The sequence below is a fragment of the Myotis nattereri genome, assembly GCF_964212035.1.
Source record: "Myotis nattereri genome assembly, chromosome: 18".
Taxonomy (NCBI): Eukaryota; Metazoa; Chordata; class Mammalia; order Chiroptera; family Vespertilionidae; genus Myotis; species Myotis nattereri.
In genome coordinates, this window is record NC_138093.1 from 4,793,021 (window position 1) to 4,811,855 (window position 18,835).

An 18,835-nucleotide genomic window follows, 5' to 3' on the forward strand; every position below is an offset into this window, starting at 1 on the left:
TGCATCAACAATGGCGGGGATGGAAATCAATGTAATATTTCTAAAAGGCGATGTGGCAATATATATATCTAGAATCAAGGAATTCATGTTTAGACCCAGAAATTCTACTTCTGTGACCCCATTTTATATAATAATGATCAGCCACCTGAGCAAGGATATTCATGCCTAGAAATCCCTCAAAGTTGCATTCATAATGGTGAAAATCAGAAAGACTCCTGTCCAACAGTAAAGTATGCTGAACCCGTTTCATTTTTTGTTGAAGACTTGAATGATGCAAGGGTCCTTCCCAGGGTGGCTCAGATGACCTCTGCGGCCGACCTGGCTGACCTTGTCCTTCCTCTGGTTAAGAGGCACCCTCTGCTCATGAGCACAAAGTCAAATTTCTTTTTCTTTTTTTAAATATATTTTTATTTCAGCGAGGAAGGGAGAGGGAGAGAGAGACAGAAACATCAATGATGAGAATCACTGATTGGCTGCCTCCTGCACGCCCCCTACTGGGGATCGAGCCCACAACCTGGGCATATGCCCTTGACCAGAATCGAACCCGGGACCCTTCAGTCCGCAAGCTGACACTCTATCCACTGAGCCAAACAGGCTAAGGCTCAAATTTCTTGATGTGAATGAATAAGGATAAATTTAGCTGCCCCTAAATTCTCATCCGACATAGCTCTCCCTCTCAAACCAGGGCCTTGCTGGGCTGCTGCCTCTGCCTGACACCGTCTCGTCTCCATTCATATCCTGTGGATCCCCGACTCACACGCTGGGTTTCAGTGCAGACGCCACTTCCAGATGTCACTTATCTGAAGGCTGTGCCCCTTGAAGCAGACCCCGTATGTTTTCCCTGCTCTCAGAGCCGACCACAGCCCCATGTCCCTGTGCACTGTGTAAGGAAAACACATCATTCTCCTTGTAAACTTAATGCGGAGCCTGCAGACTTGTCAAATGGTTGAGTGAACAACTGAATAAACAAATATGCTCATGAGACAACATTAAGCGACACAAGCAGATACCACACTGAAAATACAAAGGTCTTATACACACATGTGCGCGCGCGCACACACACACACACACACACACACACACACAAAGGACTAGGGGGGAAACGCGCAACCAAAGGGTTAAGGTGGTTACATCAGTGAGTGATTACAGGCAATTTGTCCAGAAATCTTTTCTAGACTTCCTTACAGAGTCTGAATTTTATTTGTAGAATAAATGTTTCAAACTACAAAATTCTAATGTATCACTAAAGTTATATTTTTAAAAGAAATATGTGCTGTCCTACCTTTAAATTCTGAAAAAAATAGTAAAAAAACAATATTTTCAAAGTTTATGAAATATCATAAATGGCATGAAAAACACTTTGACGACAATTAACTACTGTGTTTCTGTTGCCACTATTCGAGTTTTCTAAGAGAAAACCTTCCAAAATAATCAGAAAGCAGGTTTCCAGAACTGCAGGAGAACTAAAAATTATACATTAATTCAGACAGTTAGCTCCCTAACAGGGCTTTTTTTATTCAGCGGCACTGGAGTTCACTGCTTGGACTGCCAGGAATCATTCCTTCCATCTCAAGCCTGCGCAGCAGAGCGAGTGCTGCTGGCTGTCACCCCCCAGCGTGTCGCTGGGCCGGTGTCTACGGCTGCTGGTTTCAAACCTCTAATTAGCTGCCTCATCTTCTGCCGGGGAATCTCCTGGTGCTCAGCTCTTACCGTCCAAATTAATTGAAATGCTGTAGCAATTTCAGATGAACATTTTCAAGATTAAGAATGCATAAAATAAAATCGCCCATAAGTCTGCTTCATAACATCAGCCACCAGTGAACCCTCCAAAACAGACCAGACTCACTGCTATTCGCACTGTACTATACAGAAAAGCTTCCGGAAATGAGTGTTCCTCTGTCCAGAGCCTGGGCACTAAGAAGGGGACCCGGAAGACCTCTAGAAGAACAAGGTCCAGGGAGCCACACACTCGATGAAGTCCTGGGACCAGCCAGGTGCTGTGTGACCTTGGGTCAATCACCTAACCTCTCAGAGCTTTGCTTGTCACAACTGAAAAACAGCAGTGTCCCCTCTTAGGTTTGTGGCAGACAGACCCAAAGATAAACCCCAGCAATCTCTCCTCCAGGTATCCAGAGCTTGTTTGATCCCCTCCCTGAATGTGAGCGGGACCTGTGACGTGCCTCTTTTCAAAGAAAGGTGATGGGATGTCACTCCATGATGGTGCTGTAAAGATTCAGTTCCATCTGGCTAGGAGACTGTCACCTTCTTGGCTGGCACACTTTGGTGAAGCAGCAGCCAGGCTGGGGAGGCCCATGTGGCTGAGAACTGAAGACAGCCCCAGACCAACAGCGAGCTGGACCGGAGGCCCTCAGTTCCACAACCCAAAGGAACCGAATCCTGCCCACAAGCATTTGCATGAGCTGCGAAGTGCATCCTTCCCCAGTTGAGCCTTCGGATGAGACACAGCCCTGGCTACCACCTTCAGTGAGGTCTAGTGAGAAACCCAGAAGCAGGGCACCCAGCTACACTGGACCCAGATTTCTGACCCACAGAAACTGGGAGATAATACATGTGTGCTGTCTCAAGCTGCTAAATTTACAGTCACTTGTTACACAGTAAGAGAAAGTGAATACAGAAGTGTGTACGAAGTAGTAATAAAACCATCACTCACTATGGGCTAAACCTTGTTGCTAAATGCTCTATCTATTAACTCATTTAACCTTCACAATGATGGGAGGAGGTATGTCTGCTACTACTGGCCTCATTTTAGAGATGATAAAGCAAGAGATTATACATCTGGGAAGTGGAGGGGCAGGACACGAACCCCGATCCCCCCACTACAGAGCCCTCAGCGACCCCACTGCACAGGGCTGCCTCTGAGGTTAAAAGAGCCCCCTATCAGTGCAAGGACCTACTACAGACAAAAAATCTGAGAGAGCTTTCCCTCCTCGTTACTCCTTTACTGCCACAGAGGCAGGCTGTGGCTTAAACTTCATGCCTCGAGGGCTACCTTCTCTGGTTCGCCTACATTCCCGCCCTGACGCTTCCAGCAAAGGGGGAGGGGGCACCTTTCTCCCCATTTCCTTCCACCAAACATGCTGTCGGCTCCTATTCCCTCAATTCTCTAACCAGATGGACCATCTACACTAGCTTGTGAGTGGGAAACAGTGGGATGCGTCACCTCCTCCTAGAAACACAGTGCCCGCCACAGCCAACGAACTCCAAACGGGTGTCTGAGGTCAATGACGGGGTCCCCGGAGCTATGGCGAGGCAAGGAACTGCTGTTTGCTTGGCGCCCCTGCAAGTTAACGCTGAGGGTCGGGACGCCCTTCGGTGGGATTCGGCAGCTTCCCTTCTAGGCTCGACCCTCCAGGTTTTCCTCTTTGGCTGCCAGAAAGCAATCAAGCAGAAGAGCTGCAAATGGGACGTGTGAGGGATGCCTAGCTGACCCAGAAGTGGGTTCTGTGAAAAACACTGCCAACGCCTCACTCGGTCATCGCATGACTGAGCCTGTTTCCCACCGAAGGCATCCCGGGGCCCCGCGCCTTGGCCGGAGGGCCCGCGCGCCGGGATCGGCTGGCTGGGCCAGGCACGGGCACACCTGCCAGGCGGCAGAAATGTGACCCTTTGCGAGCTCAGAATGAGACCTGAGAGGGAGAAATAAATCCTCCCCGAACTGAAAAAGATGTGAGCGAGGGACTGGGACGTACCTTTCAGAAACCGGTCATCGTGGCAAAGGGAATTAGAAAGGAGGCCCCGGAAATAACCACAGGAGGGTCAAGTGCAGAACTCGCCTTGCTGCCCGTAGTGAATGGGAGCCTGAGAACAGCCCCCTAGTTCAGAAGCCACAGCCGCTCCCCGGGCCCCGGCACAGCGCGGTTTCATTTCTCTGCAAGGACAATCGCTGGGCTCTATTGTCCTGGTTTTTTCAAGTTCATCCTTGTTCTTTAAGTGCATTTTTTATTGATTTCACAGAGGAAGGGAGAGGGAGAGAGATAGAAACATCAATGATGAGAGAGAATCATCCATCTGCTGCCTCCTGCACACCCCCTACTGGGGATCGGGCGCAACCCAGGCATCTGCCCTGACCGGGAATCGAACCGTGACCTCCTGGTTCCACTGAGCCATGCCGGCCAGGCCAAGTTCATTCTTTCAGTGTGAAATGTATGTTTACACATTTACAATTATGCTCCCAATATTTAGATTAGGATTGACATGTGATGAGAAATTAGTTTTAGAGGTGACAGAAGAGACAAAAGTAGGTTTGACTGATTAATATGGAAATAGTGTAACCTATGGATACGTTATTGCTTATTTATTATCGACAAAAGCTCATTTACTATAAAGCCTTCAGGAATACACATCTGTTTCCTTAAAAGAGAAAAAAAAAGGATGAAATATATTTTTAGATCAGTGATTTTTAAAATCCCAGGTTGGTATTTTTTCTCTGCAATGTTTTCTATTTGGAAACTAAAAATATGAAATTTCTCTACTGCACAAGTTGCCAGTATGTTTAAGAGCACATCTAAAAGAAATCAACGCTTCCGTCTAGATCTGAAATGAGTTTTTCGATCCTTTGAAATTAAAACATTAAGGAAAACTATAATAAATTATAATTCAATACAATAAACCAGCATCGCAAAAGTTTTACTTATATCAATGAAAACATATAGAGACAACCCAGCTTACAAGCCATTGGAGCCCACACTTGCTTCTCTGTTTTCCAATTCCTTTGCTTTTTGGTGCCTACCACATAATTCCATCTTTTTATGTGTTTATCAGACTATTCATTCATTGTTTTCATGACACTATGCAACACCATAGTGAACCAATATAACATTAAAATATTTTAGCCCTGGCTGGTTTGGCTCAGTGGATAGAGCGCCGTCCCTCCGATGGACGGGTCCGGGTTCCATTCTGGCCAACGGCACATACCTCGGTTGCAGGCTCAATCCCCGGCCCTGGTCGGGCCCCTGTGAGAGGCAACCAATCGATGTGTCTCTCTCAAGTTGATGTTTCTCTGTATCTCTTCCCCTCCCTTCCACTCTCTCTAAAAACCAATGGAAAAATATCCTGATTGAGGATTAACAATAGCCAAAAAAAAGAAAGAAAATAAATATTTTCACACGTCCACTCTTATACATAAATCAAAACCTCTGCCTGCGGCTCCTTCCTTGGGCAGAATATAACTTCCTGCGGAGAGGAGCCGTGTTTCTCATTGATGGCACTGCAGGTCTGCCGGTTCTATAAGACACAGAGTTGGTCATGAAAGCGAGGTTCCCTGCGCCCCTTCCTTCCCACGAGAAACAGAAATAGCATTTCTACCAAAGCTGTCCACCTGACAGAGGCGGCCGCCTGTGCAGATGGCTCTGCCGAGGCACACAAGACATCTCCGTGAGCGAGACCGTGTTTCCCAGCCAGTCGCTTCGCCATCAGGATGAGCCCCGAGAAAGAGCGCTTATCAATGCAACCATTATCTGTCCATTTGCTATTCAAGGTTATCGCCAATCTGCTGCGTAGCCTGTGATCAGAAAGAGATGAGGTAGCTGCACACTTACTTATTTCCTCTGCTTCGTCTCATCTCCAGGAAGCCCAGCACAGAACAATGGCTGGGATTTTTTAAACGCTAGTGGCTGTGGACTTAAATGCAAGATGCTATGCATCCTGCAAATGTAAGATAATTTTGCCATCGTCTGAAAGCAAGGACTTCATTAAAAGAACGCATTTCCGGGTAGATAGATGTGCCACAAGCAAACTCCATCTCGCATCGCCTATACTTAGGCAGAAGGACATTTTTAAAGCTCAGTTAAAATTTAATTGGTCGCTCTGACCTTGAGTGCCACTTTAGGTGAAAAATATCACGCCGGTGCTCCGACTTCCTTGAGATTTATGATCTCATGTTCTTGAAAAAGGCCCAGTACCTCCATGTTCCTGAAATAATTGATCTGTCTCTGCTAAGTGGTATTTTCCTGAATCTAACATCTGATGTCTCAGGAAGAAAAGTACACACTGATGAAAATACCTCGCTATATTTAAAAAATCCAAAAGAGCTACCAGCATTTGCATCTACCACACTATTACATTTATAAAAAAACGGCCAAGATCATACATTGGTAAACTTCTTAGCACGGAAGAGAAGAAAATGTAAACCAAACTGCAAAACCATTGGCAAATATTGTTTACAATGATTAACCACCATGATTAATAAAGAGCAAATGTTTTAAATGTGCTAACGAGACACACTGCAAATCTACAATTCACATCTCTCTCCGTTTGAAAAGAACTCCACAGGCGCTGTAAAACTTTTTGAACTCAGCAGTTTTTCTTTCTTTTCTTCTTTACTGGAATCACAAACATTACTAACGTCATCCAAAACTCTGGACCCGCCACGTTACTGGTTCCTCCTCTTAAAGAGAAGCAAAATACCACAGAGGCCATCAGACACGCAGAGAAGACGAGCCAATCGGAAAATGCCTGTGATTGTGTACCTTCTCGCTTCAAAGGAAATTCAGCATGAAATTCTGGGTCTGTAAGAAAAGAAGTAACTGGCAAGTATGACTGTATCTCCTACACGTGACGAAACGTCCAGTGTGAAATAATGTGCTCCACCTCACAGCACCTGTAAGAATTGTCACCGCTTAGCATGTACTGCGTACGCGCACCGGTGCAAGCACTTTCACGTACCAGCGCCTGTCGGGCTCACAACAGCTCTGTAAGGCGGGCACCGCATTAGCCTCCTCTGACAAAGGAGGAGCTGCAGCGTAGAGAGGACACAAGTTGCCCCAGGTCAACTGCAACCAACAGCTGAGGTGGGTCGCCAGCCCAGGCACGCTTCCTACAACTAGATATTCCATGTTGCACGAGAGCCAACGCACACAGAGAAATTCTAGTCATTCCTCCATTCGTTGGAAAATATGTATTAGGCACCTACTATATACAAAGGAGTTCCTGTCCACACCAAAGGTCTCCAGAGAAGATCCACCCTTTACCTTTGAAATGGCCCTGAAACTGGGATCTGATGTAGTGGTTACATCTAAGCCCCAAACTATTTAATCACTTTTTTCTACAAACCCCCGCCCCCCAGAGGCCCCAGAGCGCAGTCCGGGTATCGCACTTGGAGGAGTCAACGAAATCAGCTGGAAGGGAGCATTTAAAGGAACTTCCAGGAAAGGCTCGAACAGAAAACGATGCCCTGGGAAGCGGTTTGTAGCCTCGGGTTTACCGCCCCAGTTTAGACATCTCGGGCATAACACAGGTCACGCAGCCGTAGGGACTGCCAAACAGCAGTCACGTGGCGACTGGCGTGGAGCAAGGCCGTGAGCGAGCGGGGTTAGCTCTGAGCAAGGCTTTGCAACTTGCAACATAAAGAGGCAAAGGTACCAAAGACTCTCTCTAGACACACACACAATCCCGGGCCGGCGTCAGAAGCCACCTGCAGGGAGAAGTAGTGGCCATCGCATTAGGAGCTGTAACACGAAAGGCCATCGACTATTTGCTCTTTTCAAAAATGTCAAAAAATGAGAAAACACTCATATATTTATTACACCTACTGGAAAGATCTCTCAGATAGATAAAATTACAAGCATAACATATACTACTTCTTTTGTATTTCTAAGTCTATTTTTCATGAAGTCTTTCATGATCTTTGGACAAACTTTTGGACAAACAGGAATATCAGAAGAGGGATACCTCTACGAAGCCATCACCTTTAGGAAAGAGGGAGCTAAACTATTTTCTGATGGGTCCACTTTGTCATATTTGTAATCTGTGAATTCACGATATCTCCCTTTGAATCATCTAAGGGCTCCTAAAATTTGGGGCTATAAATTGGTAATAGTCAAACGTGTTCCTACAGATATAATAAACAAAGAAATGCATTTCCCTGCTGGGGGGAGGTGAATTAAATGAAAAAGCCAGAAGAGAAAATATTTTTAAAATAACATTTCTAAAGGTTAATTTTTTGAAACAAAAATATTACAACTCACACAAAATAAGGAAAAAATTACACTCACAGTCACACACTCCTACTAAACAGAAGTACCTCTACACATCACTGCAGACTCCTCTGGAAGGGGTAACGTCTTGGGAAAGTTACAACTATTAAGAGTCAACCAGAACCCCTATTTTTTTAATGGCCTCAAATTCTGTTCTGGGGTTAAAAGACTGGAACGGATCTCAGCAAGCCCATGAGGCAATTTCTAACCGGAGGCAACAAAGCTCCATAAATCTTTCCACACAGCTCGCAAGCTGGCGTGGCGACCATGGGTGTGGCTGCAGTTAAAAGTGAGAAAGCTTTGAAAGCTAAACTCGACAACTAGGCAAACACTGTCAGTGAGGCGAAAACCAAACCCATGATCCGGATTCTGTCCCAGCAAGATATCCTTTCATGTCCCACTTGGTTTATTATCAAGTTCATGGAGTTGGGATCCTTGAGCCACAAACGCCTTTCACCCACGACACTGTGGCCGTGTAGGTTGCTAATCTTTGGTAAGTAAACTGTGGAAGGCATTGCTTAATGGACGGTGAAGTAATTGCCCTAAAATAATGATGGGCAGACCTCACCATGTGACATGGAAAACAAACAACTGCGTGTTCCCTGCAGCCAGAGTCCTTCCATTCTGTCTTCAGGTATAAAAGAGTTTACATACAGGATGAAGAAAAGCACGTTTCCAAACGGGGAGGGTACCGAAACTCTCCGGTTTATGGGCCCTCCATCCCCGTAGAAAATGCTAATTTTTAAGCCCCAGTAGGCAGGTTGGTTTTCTTTCCCGATTTGGGAGGGAACAGGGGAGTGTGTTGGACACACTGGCATTAACCAGGCCCCCTGAGGCTGCTCAGTAAAGCGAATAACTGGCTCAGGTGCCGATCGGGGAAAGAGTGTTCCTGAAGGTTACTCACCATGTGACCCTGTCCGCGGTGGCACCATCAGGTAAATGACTGACACATGAGATGTTGACTCCTGGTCACACATTACATACCAAACGGCGGGAAACAAAGGCCAACACTCGGCCTGACTTTCTACCGTAATCCCCATAGATGGTCCTAGCCACGCCCTAAGTCACAACCAGAGACGTGCAACCAGAAACATACCCGCGTCCACCTGCCTGGAGGTTCTTCGCAGTCCATTGGTCCGTTTCTGTGCAGAAAGACAAAACAAAGAGTTCGTATTAGTGAAGTGCATTCCTTTGTGAAGGATCTAATAAAATGTAAAACCTTAAAAAATAAATTGTTAAAAATAAGTAAAATTGTTATGTTGCATTTCAATGATGGATATCTACAGGTTTGTTATGCTAATATCTCAAAAGTATGTTTAAATTTTTTAATAAAAAAATGTAACCGAATAAATTGGTTTTTTAAAGTATATTACTTTGTGACACTTTGGAAAGCCAATGAATGTTGTACTTTTCTCATGAAAAAGTAGGACTAAATTGAATCCAAACATTTGGTTCTAAAGCTTGTTTTTATAGGTTAACCTTTTTGTTTCTCCAATGACTCTTCCACCTGAACAACACTCCATTGGCTCTGTTACTACTTGGAACACTGTGGGAGAGAAGGAGGCTTCCATTTGCCACCTGTGGGTATTAGTACTCATTTTTTTAAAAGTCAGAATGACTACAGGAGTGATGAGAGCAAAGCCCAGGCAGCCCAGTGCGGTCAGAACATGCTCCCAGCAAAAACATGATCTCCAAAACGCTAACTCGGTGATTTTTGAGGCCTGACAGACCAGCTCCTGGAGAAGATGCAGCTCCAAAGACCTCAAGCTCCGACCTCAGCAAACACTTAAGCGAGGATGGTATTCTAACTGTGGGTCAGTTGTATCTTAATTCTTCAAGAAACAAAGCAGGCATGCAGCCTGTGAACCACAAAAGCCCATTCTGATTAGAGAAAAGGAATCCATAAGAAAAACTGTGCACCTTAATCAATAAAGAAAAAAAAATTTACATGAAAAAAAACCTGTGCATTGCAAAACTTACAGATGAGATGCAAAACAAAAGGTTTTAAAGCTTTGAAAATGCATAGGAACAAATCTGATTCCATATTGAATTTGTTTCTACCTAATAACTATGGTAACCCCACTGATTAAAAGTAGATTTTCGCTTTGTATTACACATCTGGGTGCAAGTCTGAGCCTATAACGGCCATGTCATCCAGATTTTCACAGCCGCAGTTTTTCCGACGTGTGTCAGGGACTGCGCCTGTGTAGACTGCGCTCCATTTGGGGCGCACCCAGCTTTGCTCAGCACACACTAGCCATGGGTTTCTCCTTGGGTTCCTCCTGTTGTTTCCTTTCACGAGTTAAATGGGGGAAATGGGCTCCTACAGATGCCAGGGGCCTCCACGCCGTGGTAAGCAGATGTTCAGGGTTCTCAGGTGAAAGCCCATTGGAGAAATCGTTTACATATAACTTTTTCACTCCACTACTTTCAAAATGGATTTGTGAAAAGGCCCACGGGATGAAGCTCAGGCGAACGAGATGGATATCTGTACTGGACAGACCAGTCAGGAAGAGAGCCGCTGGGAGCGAGAAGTCAGTGCAGTCCTGGCCATCTGGTCAACCAGGCACAAAGGAGAAGCATGGTGAGTCACAGGTTCATATGCAATCACTTGGAAGAAAACTGCTCTCAAAGAAAGACACTTCTCTGCCTGAAATTTTATGTAGAAGTTTTGGAGCTCTCTCTATAAATGAGCTCAACTGACAATATTTTCTATATAATGATGGGTATTTCATTGTTAGTGACTTCCTGCATAGCCCTCCTCCTTCTGCATGTAGAATAGGAGCTGTTTTTCTACTGCTCTTACACCATCTACTCTCAAAGGGCTTGGAAGGCAAAAAAGGAATTCAACCGTTGGGCCTTACTCCTAGAATCCCTAAACCAGTACTATTTAAAAACTATCAACTTAGAATGTGAAAAAGAACACTCAATTTCAAGAGTAACTCCACATTACCTTAGAAATTAGGGTTAAAATTTGGAACACGGGGCAATTTTTAAGAGTAGGAATTGTAGCATCAGACTGCCCAAGTTCAAATTCAGACCACCAGGCACCTGTTCGATCGTGAATTAGTTAACATCTTTGTGCCTGTCTGGATCCCCAATTTCCAATGGGGATTATATCCCCATCGGAGGTAATAGCAGTGCCTACTTCATAGCATGTGTGGTGAAAGTGAGTTAATTTATGTTAAGTGCTTGGAACAGTTCCTGACACGTAGCAAGGATTATTAAGTGAGATATTATTATTATTATTGACCTTATTAACTTAATGGTGTTTGGAATGTGTAAATTCATATAAAGGACAAATTCTTCTACTAAAGTTATTGCCCTACTGCTTATGTTTTAGGTTCTTCCTCCAGAAAATCACTGAAAACCAGTGGCCTTGAGAACAGAAACTTCTCTACAACAAGAGTGGGAAATGGAACAAACCATGATCTGGTGAATTAAAAGGAAAAAAAAAAAAGAGGGAACTTCAGCTCAGAACAAGTGCATTTAGAGAGGCTGAGATTTATTGTCCTTTAAAAGCACCTAAAAAGTATTTTGTTATGAAATATTGGGAAATCTTTAGCGGAGCATGTTTAAACACACTCCACTCCTCCTGCCTAAATTCTCAAAGCCTGGCACCGAGTTGGAGTTGACCTTGTCGCCAGCAGAGACTGGTGGGCTCATGTAATGGGCGTCCCTGGAGCTCAGGTACAGCCCCAGGAGATCGGGAGGGTCCGCCTTCAGAGCCTTCTCCATCCCCTTTCATCTACAGGGGGAGAAAAGAGGGGGAGAACAACAACCGAAGAACCTACTTTTATTTCTTGATGCATTACCTTTTACCTTGTCTCTCTCTAAAAGAAATATCTTGATCATCTAAGACTCTTCTTGCCTCTTTTGGGACACACCTAATTCTGTTGATTTTGCCAACAAAACAAGCACAGGTTCATTTGCCATAAGGAACTGGCTTTGGTTCCTCTCTCTGTTTTGAAGGCAGAAAGCCCTGTGTGAAGGAACAGATGTAACGTAGGTGTGTATGAAGTAGGTATGCAACGATGACCTCGCTTCCTGGAGCCTGAAGGCCCATGCTAGAATGGACGTGAGGTGCACATCCCACCGGAGGCTAAGGAGTCCGTGGGGCCTGTGGCTACTGAAAACTGGCCCACCTTGACAATGAGGTATAACATGAACAGTAAAAAGTGTAATCGTGGCTCTGGAAAAGGGGAACCACATAGGACTACAAACAGGTACATGGAGAGAAAGGAGGGGAAGCAATAAACATTCCAGAGCTTACAGAGGCCTTCATCGTTCAGTTCAGGGAAGATTCCTGAACATCATAGCAGCTTCAGTCCTGGTGGGGAGGACGGAGTGAAAGACACTTCCTAACATCCGATTCTCCCTTAAATCGAGCTCAAGTCCCGGATAAGAGCTTGCTATAATTACCCATCCAAAGTAGAGATTACTAGCGGATTCACACAGGAAATAAAAATTACACTTATTATATTCAAAAGTTAATAAGCAAGTCGCTGCAACACTGATGCTACATTTTTAAAAACTCAACGTGAAAATGAATTCCTTTCATGATAGGTGCACGTGTAACTTTTAAGAACACACACACACACACACAAAAACAATGCCCAGAGAAAACTGTTTAGCATCCTGTGAAAATTATGAACCACTTCTCATCTGCACACTTTCTTTCTTGGCATAACGTGAATCAAATCAAGTGAAATAATCTTCCCAGAGAAAGCAAAGTAATGTCTGTGTCCAACAGGATCGAGGCAGACTAGCCCTGAGATGAAGTCCAGGGTCTGCAAGGAAACCTGTGCCAATAACCTGCCACCAGCCTGCGAGGGAGAGAAGGGGGCGGCTCTCCAAGGTCTTCATTGCGCCTCTGGGACAATTCTCACAGTCCTGGTGACAATCTCACCCGTCGGCTACACACTACAGGAAATTCCTCAGGAACTCATTTTACCCTAGAACAACCTGTGTCACAGTCAGTGTTATCTTGTTACACACTCCCTCGATCTAGAGTCTAAAATACAGTCATCTCACACATTGGACAGGCACACCTGAATGTCCACGTCACACTCCTGTTACCTTGGATGAAAAAAAAAATGTGTGCTTTTGCAAAAGAAAAGCAGAAAATAACTTACCTCTTATTGACATCTTGCAGTACTTTTCATTATTTTTACCAGCTATATGAACACCAGCCTATTAAACGCTTACTAATATGACACCACTCTTAATGAGATGCAATTGTGTTAAAATAATTTGGCATGGGATGTTTTTGTCATTCTTTTATTCTGAAACTAGAGGTCTGGTGCATGAATTCGTGCATGGGTGGGATCCCTCAGCCTGGCAGGCAATTGGGGCAATCAGGGCTGATCAGGGCTGGCTGGGGGGGGGGGGGGGGGGGGGGGCGGGACCGCGGGAGGTTGTGCGGCCATGGAAGGTTGGCTGTGGGAGCGCACTGACCACCAGGGGGCAGCTCCTGCATTAAGCGTCTGCCCCCTGGTGGTCAGTGCACGTCATAGTGACCGCTCAACTGGTCATACAGTTGCTCAGGCTTTTATATATATAGATTCTCTGAAAATGGACTTCAGGTTCCCATAACATCAGACATCGTTTCTATTTTAATTTTCTTTGCTATGACATTATTTGGGGGAAGTTGGGTAAGAAATGTGTTATTTTGGGTTGAAGGCCAAGGCAGTGGTTGCCTGGAACTGGCCCTGTTTTTCATTATTTCTTTTTTAAAAAATAGCTTTATTCTAAGGGATGACAGGGACCACAGAGTACTAAGCCATTAGACGTGAGAGTGTATTAAACCAGAAGGAAATGGTTATCAGATCTTGGTTCGAGTCATACGAATCACTTTGTGTTCCAACGTAAAAGCACTAGATACACAGAGCACATCCCTGGGTGGCCAATGTTGGAACCTCAGTGCTAGTGAACCCCGGGCGGCAACAGGCTGCGTGACAGCGACAGGCCCCCCGGCCTCCTGGGAGGAGGCCACCCTTCCTTCTGTACAGACAGGGCAAAGCTCCTCCTTCCAAGGAAATGCCTCCCGGGCACTGCGCTTCCTAAACCTCCGAGTTTGTGGAATTCTGTAGCGGGGGAATGCACCCCTCATGAACGCCACCGCATTGCATCTGAAATTTACCTGCACCAATATGATGCTGACAGTTCCAGTTCACACACCAGGCTTAGGCGAAATATCCACATTTTCCCTCCAGTGAGACCTCCCCTCCCGCAGGTGACTGTGGAAACACCTCTGACTAAACCCGTGCGTTTCATTCACGCGCCCTTGCTTGCTCCCCGTCTGTTTCCATCCACCCTCAGAGGCACATTTAACCGGCGGAAAGCTCACGCCCGTTAGCAAACAGCCCCACCTGCAAACGTGATCTGAAAAGGCTGAAGTGTTCCTCTTACCTCCGGTGCTTTGAGCGTCCCCGGCTCTGAAAGAAACGTAAAGATGGGCATGGTCAGTGCAGGTCTCCGTTTGGTGAGCAGCCTCCGCTGGCTGCGTGCAGCCGGCCAGACGCCTCGGCTCTGCCGCCGGCCGGGTACCTGCAATAACTTTCCAGGGTCCCTCGGGCTGGGCTGGGAATTGTTTTGCAACTCCGGTTCCCTGGCCCTATTGGCTGTCGGGAGAGTGACTCATGGTCCTGAATGACTTCTCGGTCATGCTTAACTTTTTCAGCTGCTTGTGGAGCAGTGTCAGTCCCGCCGCAGAAAGCTCCCTGACACGGCGGCTTGCACTAAATGTATGTGCAAAGAGAAAGCTGGGTGGGAGCTTTCAACACACCTGGCTTTAAGAACCTCCACGCACCAAGTCACAGAGGCGCTATCCTGTCTGCAAGCATCGCAGATCGGACACAGGACAATACTGCGTGTCATTCTTTTTGCATTAAGTGGCTACAACACTTATTTTTAATTTTGAGGGGGTGGGGAATACATTTCGATTTAAAGATGGAAATAAAAAGCAGAGGGTCGGATTCCAATCAGCTTTTCCTCTCCTCAGCAGTGGACCCGTCTATATATAAAACCATGTCGTCCATTCCATTTTAGTTCCTGAAAATGACCAGCAGGTACGCAGGGCCGGGAGCTTCAGGTGAGTGACCTGGCAGGAAAGCACAGCGCTGCCCTGTAATTAGCGGCTCGGGCTGCACAGGGAGGCCCATGGGGCTATTTTCGCTCCTTTCCCCACACCCAGCGGTGCCTGGGCAGGTTCTAACTTCTCCGCTGTGAAAGGAAACACCTCGCCGTTCTCTCCTATGCCCGTACTTTCCCACCCAACACGATCCTCTAAAGAAGGACCGGAAAGAGAAAAAGAAACTGAGGGGGGAAAGTCAGGAGAAGGGGGAAGCCTAAATGCGAGCTCTCTGGGCCGAGGAGCCCCACCAAGCAGAGTTCAAGGGCGCCCCGACCTTCAGAGCCTGACTGGCAGCCACAGGTTGTGCATACAGAACGACCGCCTGGGGCAGGCAACAGGAGGCTGCTCTGGTTCTGTGTTCATCTGAAGGACTGACTGCTCCTGATTCATGGAAAGGAAAACCCATGGGCGAAAAGTCACCTTTCTGGGAAAAGCTGTGTCTGCATTCCTCGATCCAATTTCCACCCCCATCACCCGGCTTCACGGGCCACTGTCAGGTGGGAGGCCGCCTCTGCCCAGGGTTCCTGCACAGGAAGCGACTCCACTCCTGTCCTCCCTCTAGAAAGAGGCCGGCTGCAGGGGGGAGGCGGGGAGAGGCTGCTTTGGGGAGAGGGTCTGTGCACGCACCATCTGGCTGGATTCCCAGACTAGGACCCAGGCGAGGTGAACTGGGTTCCTCACAGCAGTCGTAATACCTGTCCCACTGGTTTGACCAAAAAGAGCCATCTGCCCAAATAGCTCTGAGCTACTTTCTCCTCCAATCAGAGAGGCAGAGCGAGCCAACAGGAGGCGAGTCCACCTCTGCCTTCCCGGGAAACTGAGCAGAGCTCGATGCTTCCAGATGACCTCTGACATCGCAAATCCCAGATCTCCCGGGCCCTATTCCCACGGAAGGTGCCCCTTCATGTCAATCCCAGAGGAGCCTTTTGTTCCTGGCTCTGCACAGAGGTGTTCCTGTGTCTGGGGAAGCAGGCCCTTTACAATGCGCTTTACATGTAACTGTAAACCCACCGCACCCAGGAGGGCACCTGGGGGCCCTTCGGGAGGAGGGGACCGTGGCCTCCCGGGGGGCAGGCTGCTGTGCAGACACTGGCACCTCTTCACCCTGAAAGCGGGCCCCCCAAAAAGACCCTCGTGTACAGCTCTCTGCATCTTGATAGGGTTCAAGTGCCCGCTGGCCAGTCGCCTGCATGAGTGAGCCTCTCTCACAGAAGTCAAGAGGGTGTGAGGCCCGGCCGGCGGGGCTCAGTGGCTGAGCGTTCACCTATGAACCAGGAGGTCACAGTTTGATTGCCAATCAGGGCACATGCCCGGGGTTGAGGGCTCGAGCCCCAGTGTGGAGTGTGCAGGAGGCAGCTGGTCCATGATTCTCATCATTAATGTTTCTATCCTTCTCTCCCTTCCTCTCTTTGAAATTAAAAAAAAAAAATGAAAAATGAAGAAAAAGGGTGTAAGGTGCAGGCAGCCACAAGTGGGAACAGACTGGACTCCGGGAACCACCCCACTCACTGCTCCTCCTTCACTCCTCCCGCTTCCTGCTGCCCCCACTTCGAGGATCCGCTTTCCTTATCATCCTCACTGGATGCGCTAAGAACTGCTCTCCACAGGGCTCCCCCTGTAACCCACAGAGGAAAATGGAGAAGGGGCTCTGGGCTGGGTGCAACTCCAAGTCCAAGGCCAGGGCCCTGCACTGGGGCTGACCCTGGCCCTCGCCAGCACTTCCTGTCCTCACGGCCCCCACCCTCCCCTGCACTCTACCTCCTCCCCCTCCCCCAGAGAGAGGCTCATTCCCTCCCTGGAATTGGCAGAAGGCCGCTCACACTCTGACCTGCGCAGGCTGCGCGATCACGTAAACAATGGCTCTTGGGAGACAGACCTTTTACTCATCATATTTCGTGGGAGGATCCTGTACATTTTCTGAGAACAGGGCCAAAGCCAACAGGTTGGAAGTAACGCTTAGAAGCTGTTCTGAGTTCAGAAATTCCCAGCCAGGCCTTTACTGACACATTTCTAATTATCGAGTGGACTGACTCACTCACAGACAGAAGCTCCATCCTGACCACCGTACTGATGCAACAGTGTGTTAACGTCGCCTAAAATAACAGGCAGGAGAGGGGGGGGAACCCAACGGCAGGCTGTTTTCCAGGTCAGAGTTCCTGCCGGCCAGGATGCCAGGAAAGAACCTCCCGGGATGCAGCGCTATGGAGACGCTGCTCTGATTTCCAGCCTCCCAATCTGTCCCCCACCTCCTGCTTCACCCAAACTGCAACACGGGTGCTTAGATCCCTACACAACTCTGAGTCACGGTCCCACATCAGCACTACGACACCGAGGGCTGATCACCATCGAATCCACTCTGACCTGCTGGATGAGACCTGCAGACACAGTCCCCCTCTGTCTCTTTCTCCGGGGAACGGCCTTAGGATAATAAGTCAATTCTTCCACTTTGTCCAAAAGTCTTTAATCCTCAACGTGTCTTTCCCCTGCAGCCTACTTCTCGGGCTCCTATTGATCAAACTGTAAAATGTTCTTGCCCTTTCAAGCACCTTTCCAGGTGGTGACTCACGGGCCGCAAGGGGTTCAGACCTCTCGTTCTTTCATCAGGTCCCAACGAGCTCGCTGTGGCTCAGAGCCAAGGTGCGGCTGAGGGCGGGGCCTGCAGGGCTCCAGCCTGCAGCCAGCCCGGGGCGCCACGGGCATGTGTGTGAGAGAAATGGTTTCCACCGAGGCTGCACACTCACATCCCATGATTCATTTGCTTAAACAAAAATCCGGCCCTATTATATGTGTCCGTCCCATACAAGTGGCTCCCGGTGCGTGTATCACGATGCAATCTGCTTGGTCTTTTACCTGAAGTTCTATTTCTTACAGCCAAGCACATCGATACTCAGTGCAATCACTGGTCTCCAAAGGGGGCACAGACAAGTTGTTACTCGTGTAGCTCTGGACGGTGCCTTGCCATCACAGCTAACGCAGGCCGTTTCTGTGAAACAGTGACGCGAGAAGACAGTGGGAACTGAACCAGTGTGGGGGGAAGTTGTGTGGATACTTGCTCGCCACTCAGATCTACAGCAACATCTTGGGAACCAAAACATGATAAGCAATACTTGCGGGGGAGGCTTTGAGTTCAAGTCTTTTCCGGACTCTAAGAGGAATCCAACCATGTAACAGATCCCAGTTCACTTGAATAATTACTACTGCATCATGCAACTGACCCAAACAGGCAAGTGGAAGGAATCATAGCAAGGCCTGAGTATAAAATTGTGTTGATGGGTTAAGAAAGAGGACCTACTCATGTGATAGGATTTAAGTAATACGAAGTAGAACCAAAGCCAGTTTTGGGTTATAGAATCGACGATCAAGCCTTGGTTCATAGAGAAGTTAAAATACCTAATGGTGGTAGGCTGACATAAAATTCTATTCACATGGCTGCGGTCATGTTAATACTCTCTATAAAAGAGCCACTTCGGATGCCAGTTTGGGGGATAGCAACCTTGCAGGGCTAAACCAATTGGCCACCAAGGCCACTCTCTCCAGTAGGAGTGGCTGCAGCTGGAGCAGTGTTTAAACAGACAAGCAAGTGGGGTGCACTTCGGTGAAATACAGAGCAGCTGAGGTTTGCGACCCACTCCCCGGAAGGTGCTTTAACCGGCAGCGTCCCCTTTCTGTGCTTAAAGGGAGAGGGTGCAAAGCAAGCTGTATGGAG

General features: G+C 47.4%; 1 protein-coding gene across 1 annotated transcript in view; it reads right to left on the reverse strand.

Moving 5' to 3' along the window:
* The window catches only part of VAV3 (vav guanine nucleotide exchange factor 3), a 164,795-nt gene that overhangs the window by 58,618 nt on the left and 87,342 nt on the right, over window positions 1-18,835 (reverse strand). The window contains exons 18-19 of the mRNA XM_081112007.1: window positions 14,406-14,431; window positions 9,091-9,136 (exon numbers count right to left, since the gene is read on the reverse strand). Of these exons, the coding sequence (XP_080968133.1) occupies window positions 9,091-9,136; window positions 14,406-14,431 (72 nt within the window). The remainder of the gene's footprint in view (window positions 1-9,090; window positions 9,137-14,405; window positions 14,432-18,835) is intronic.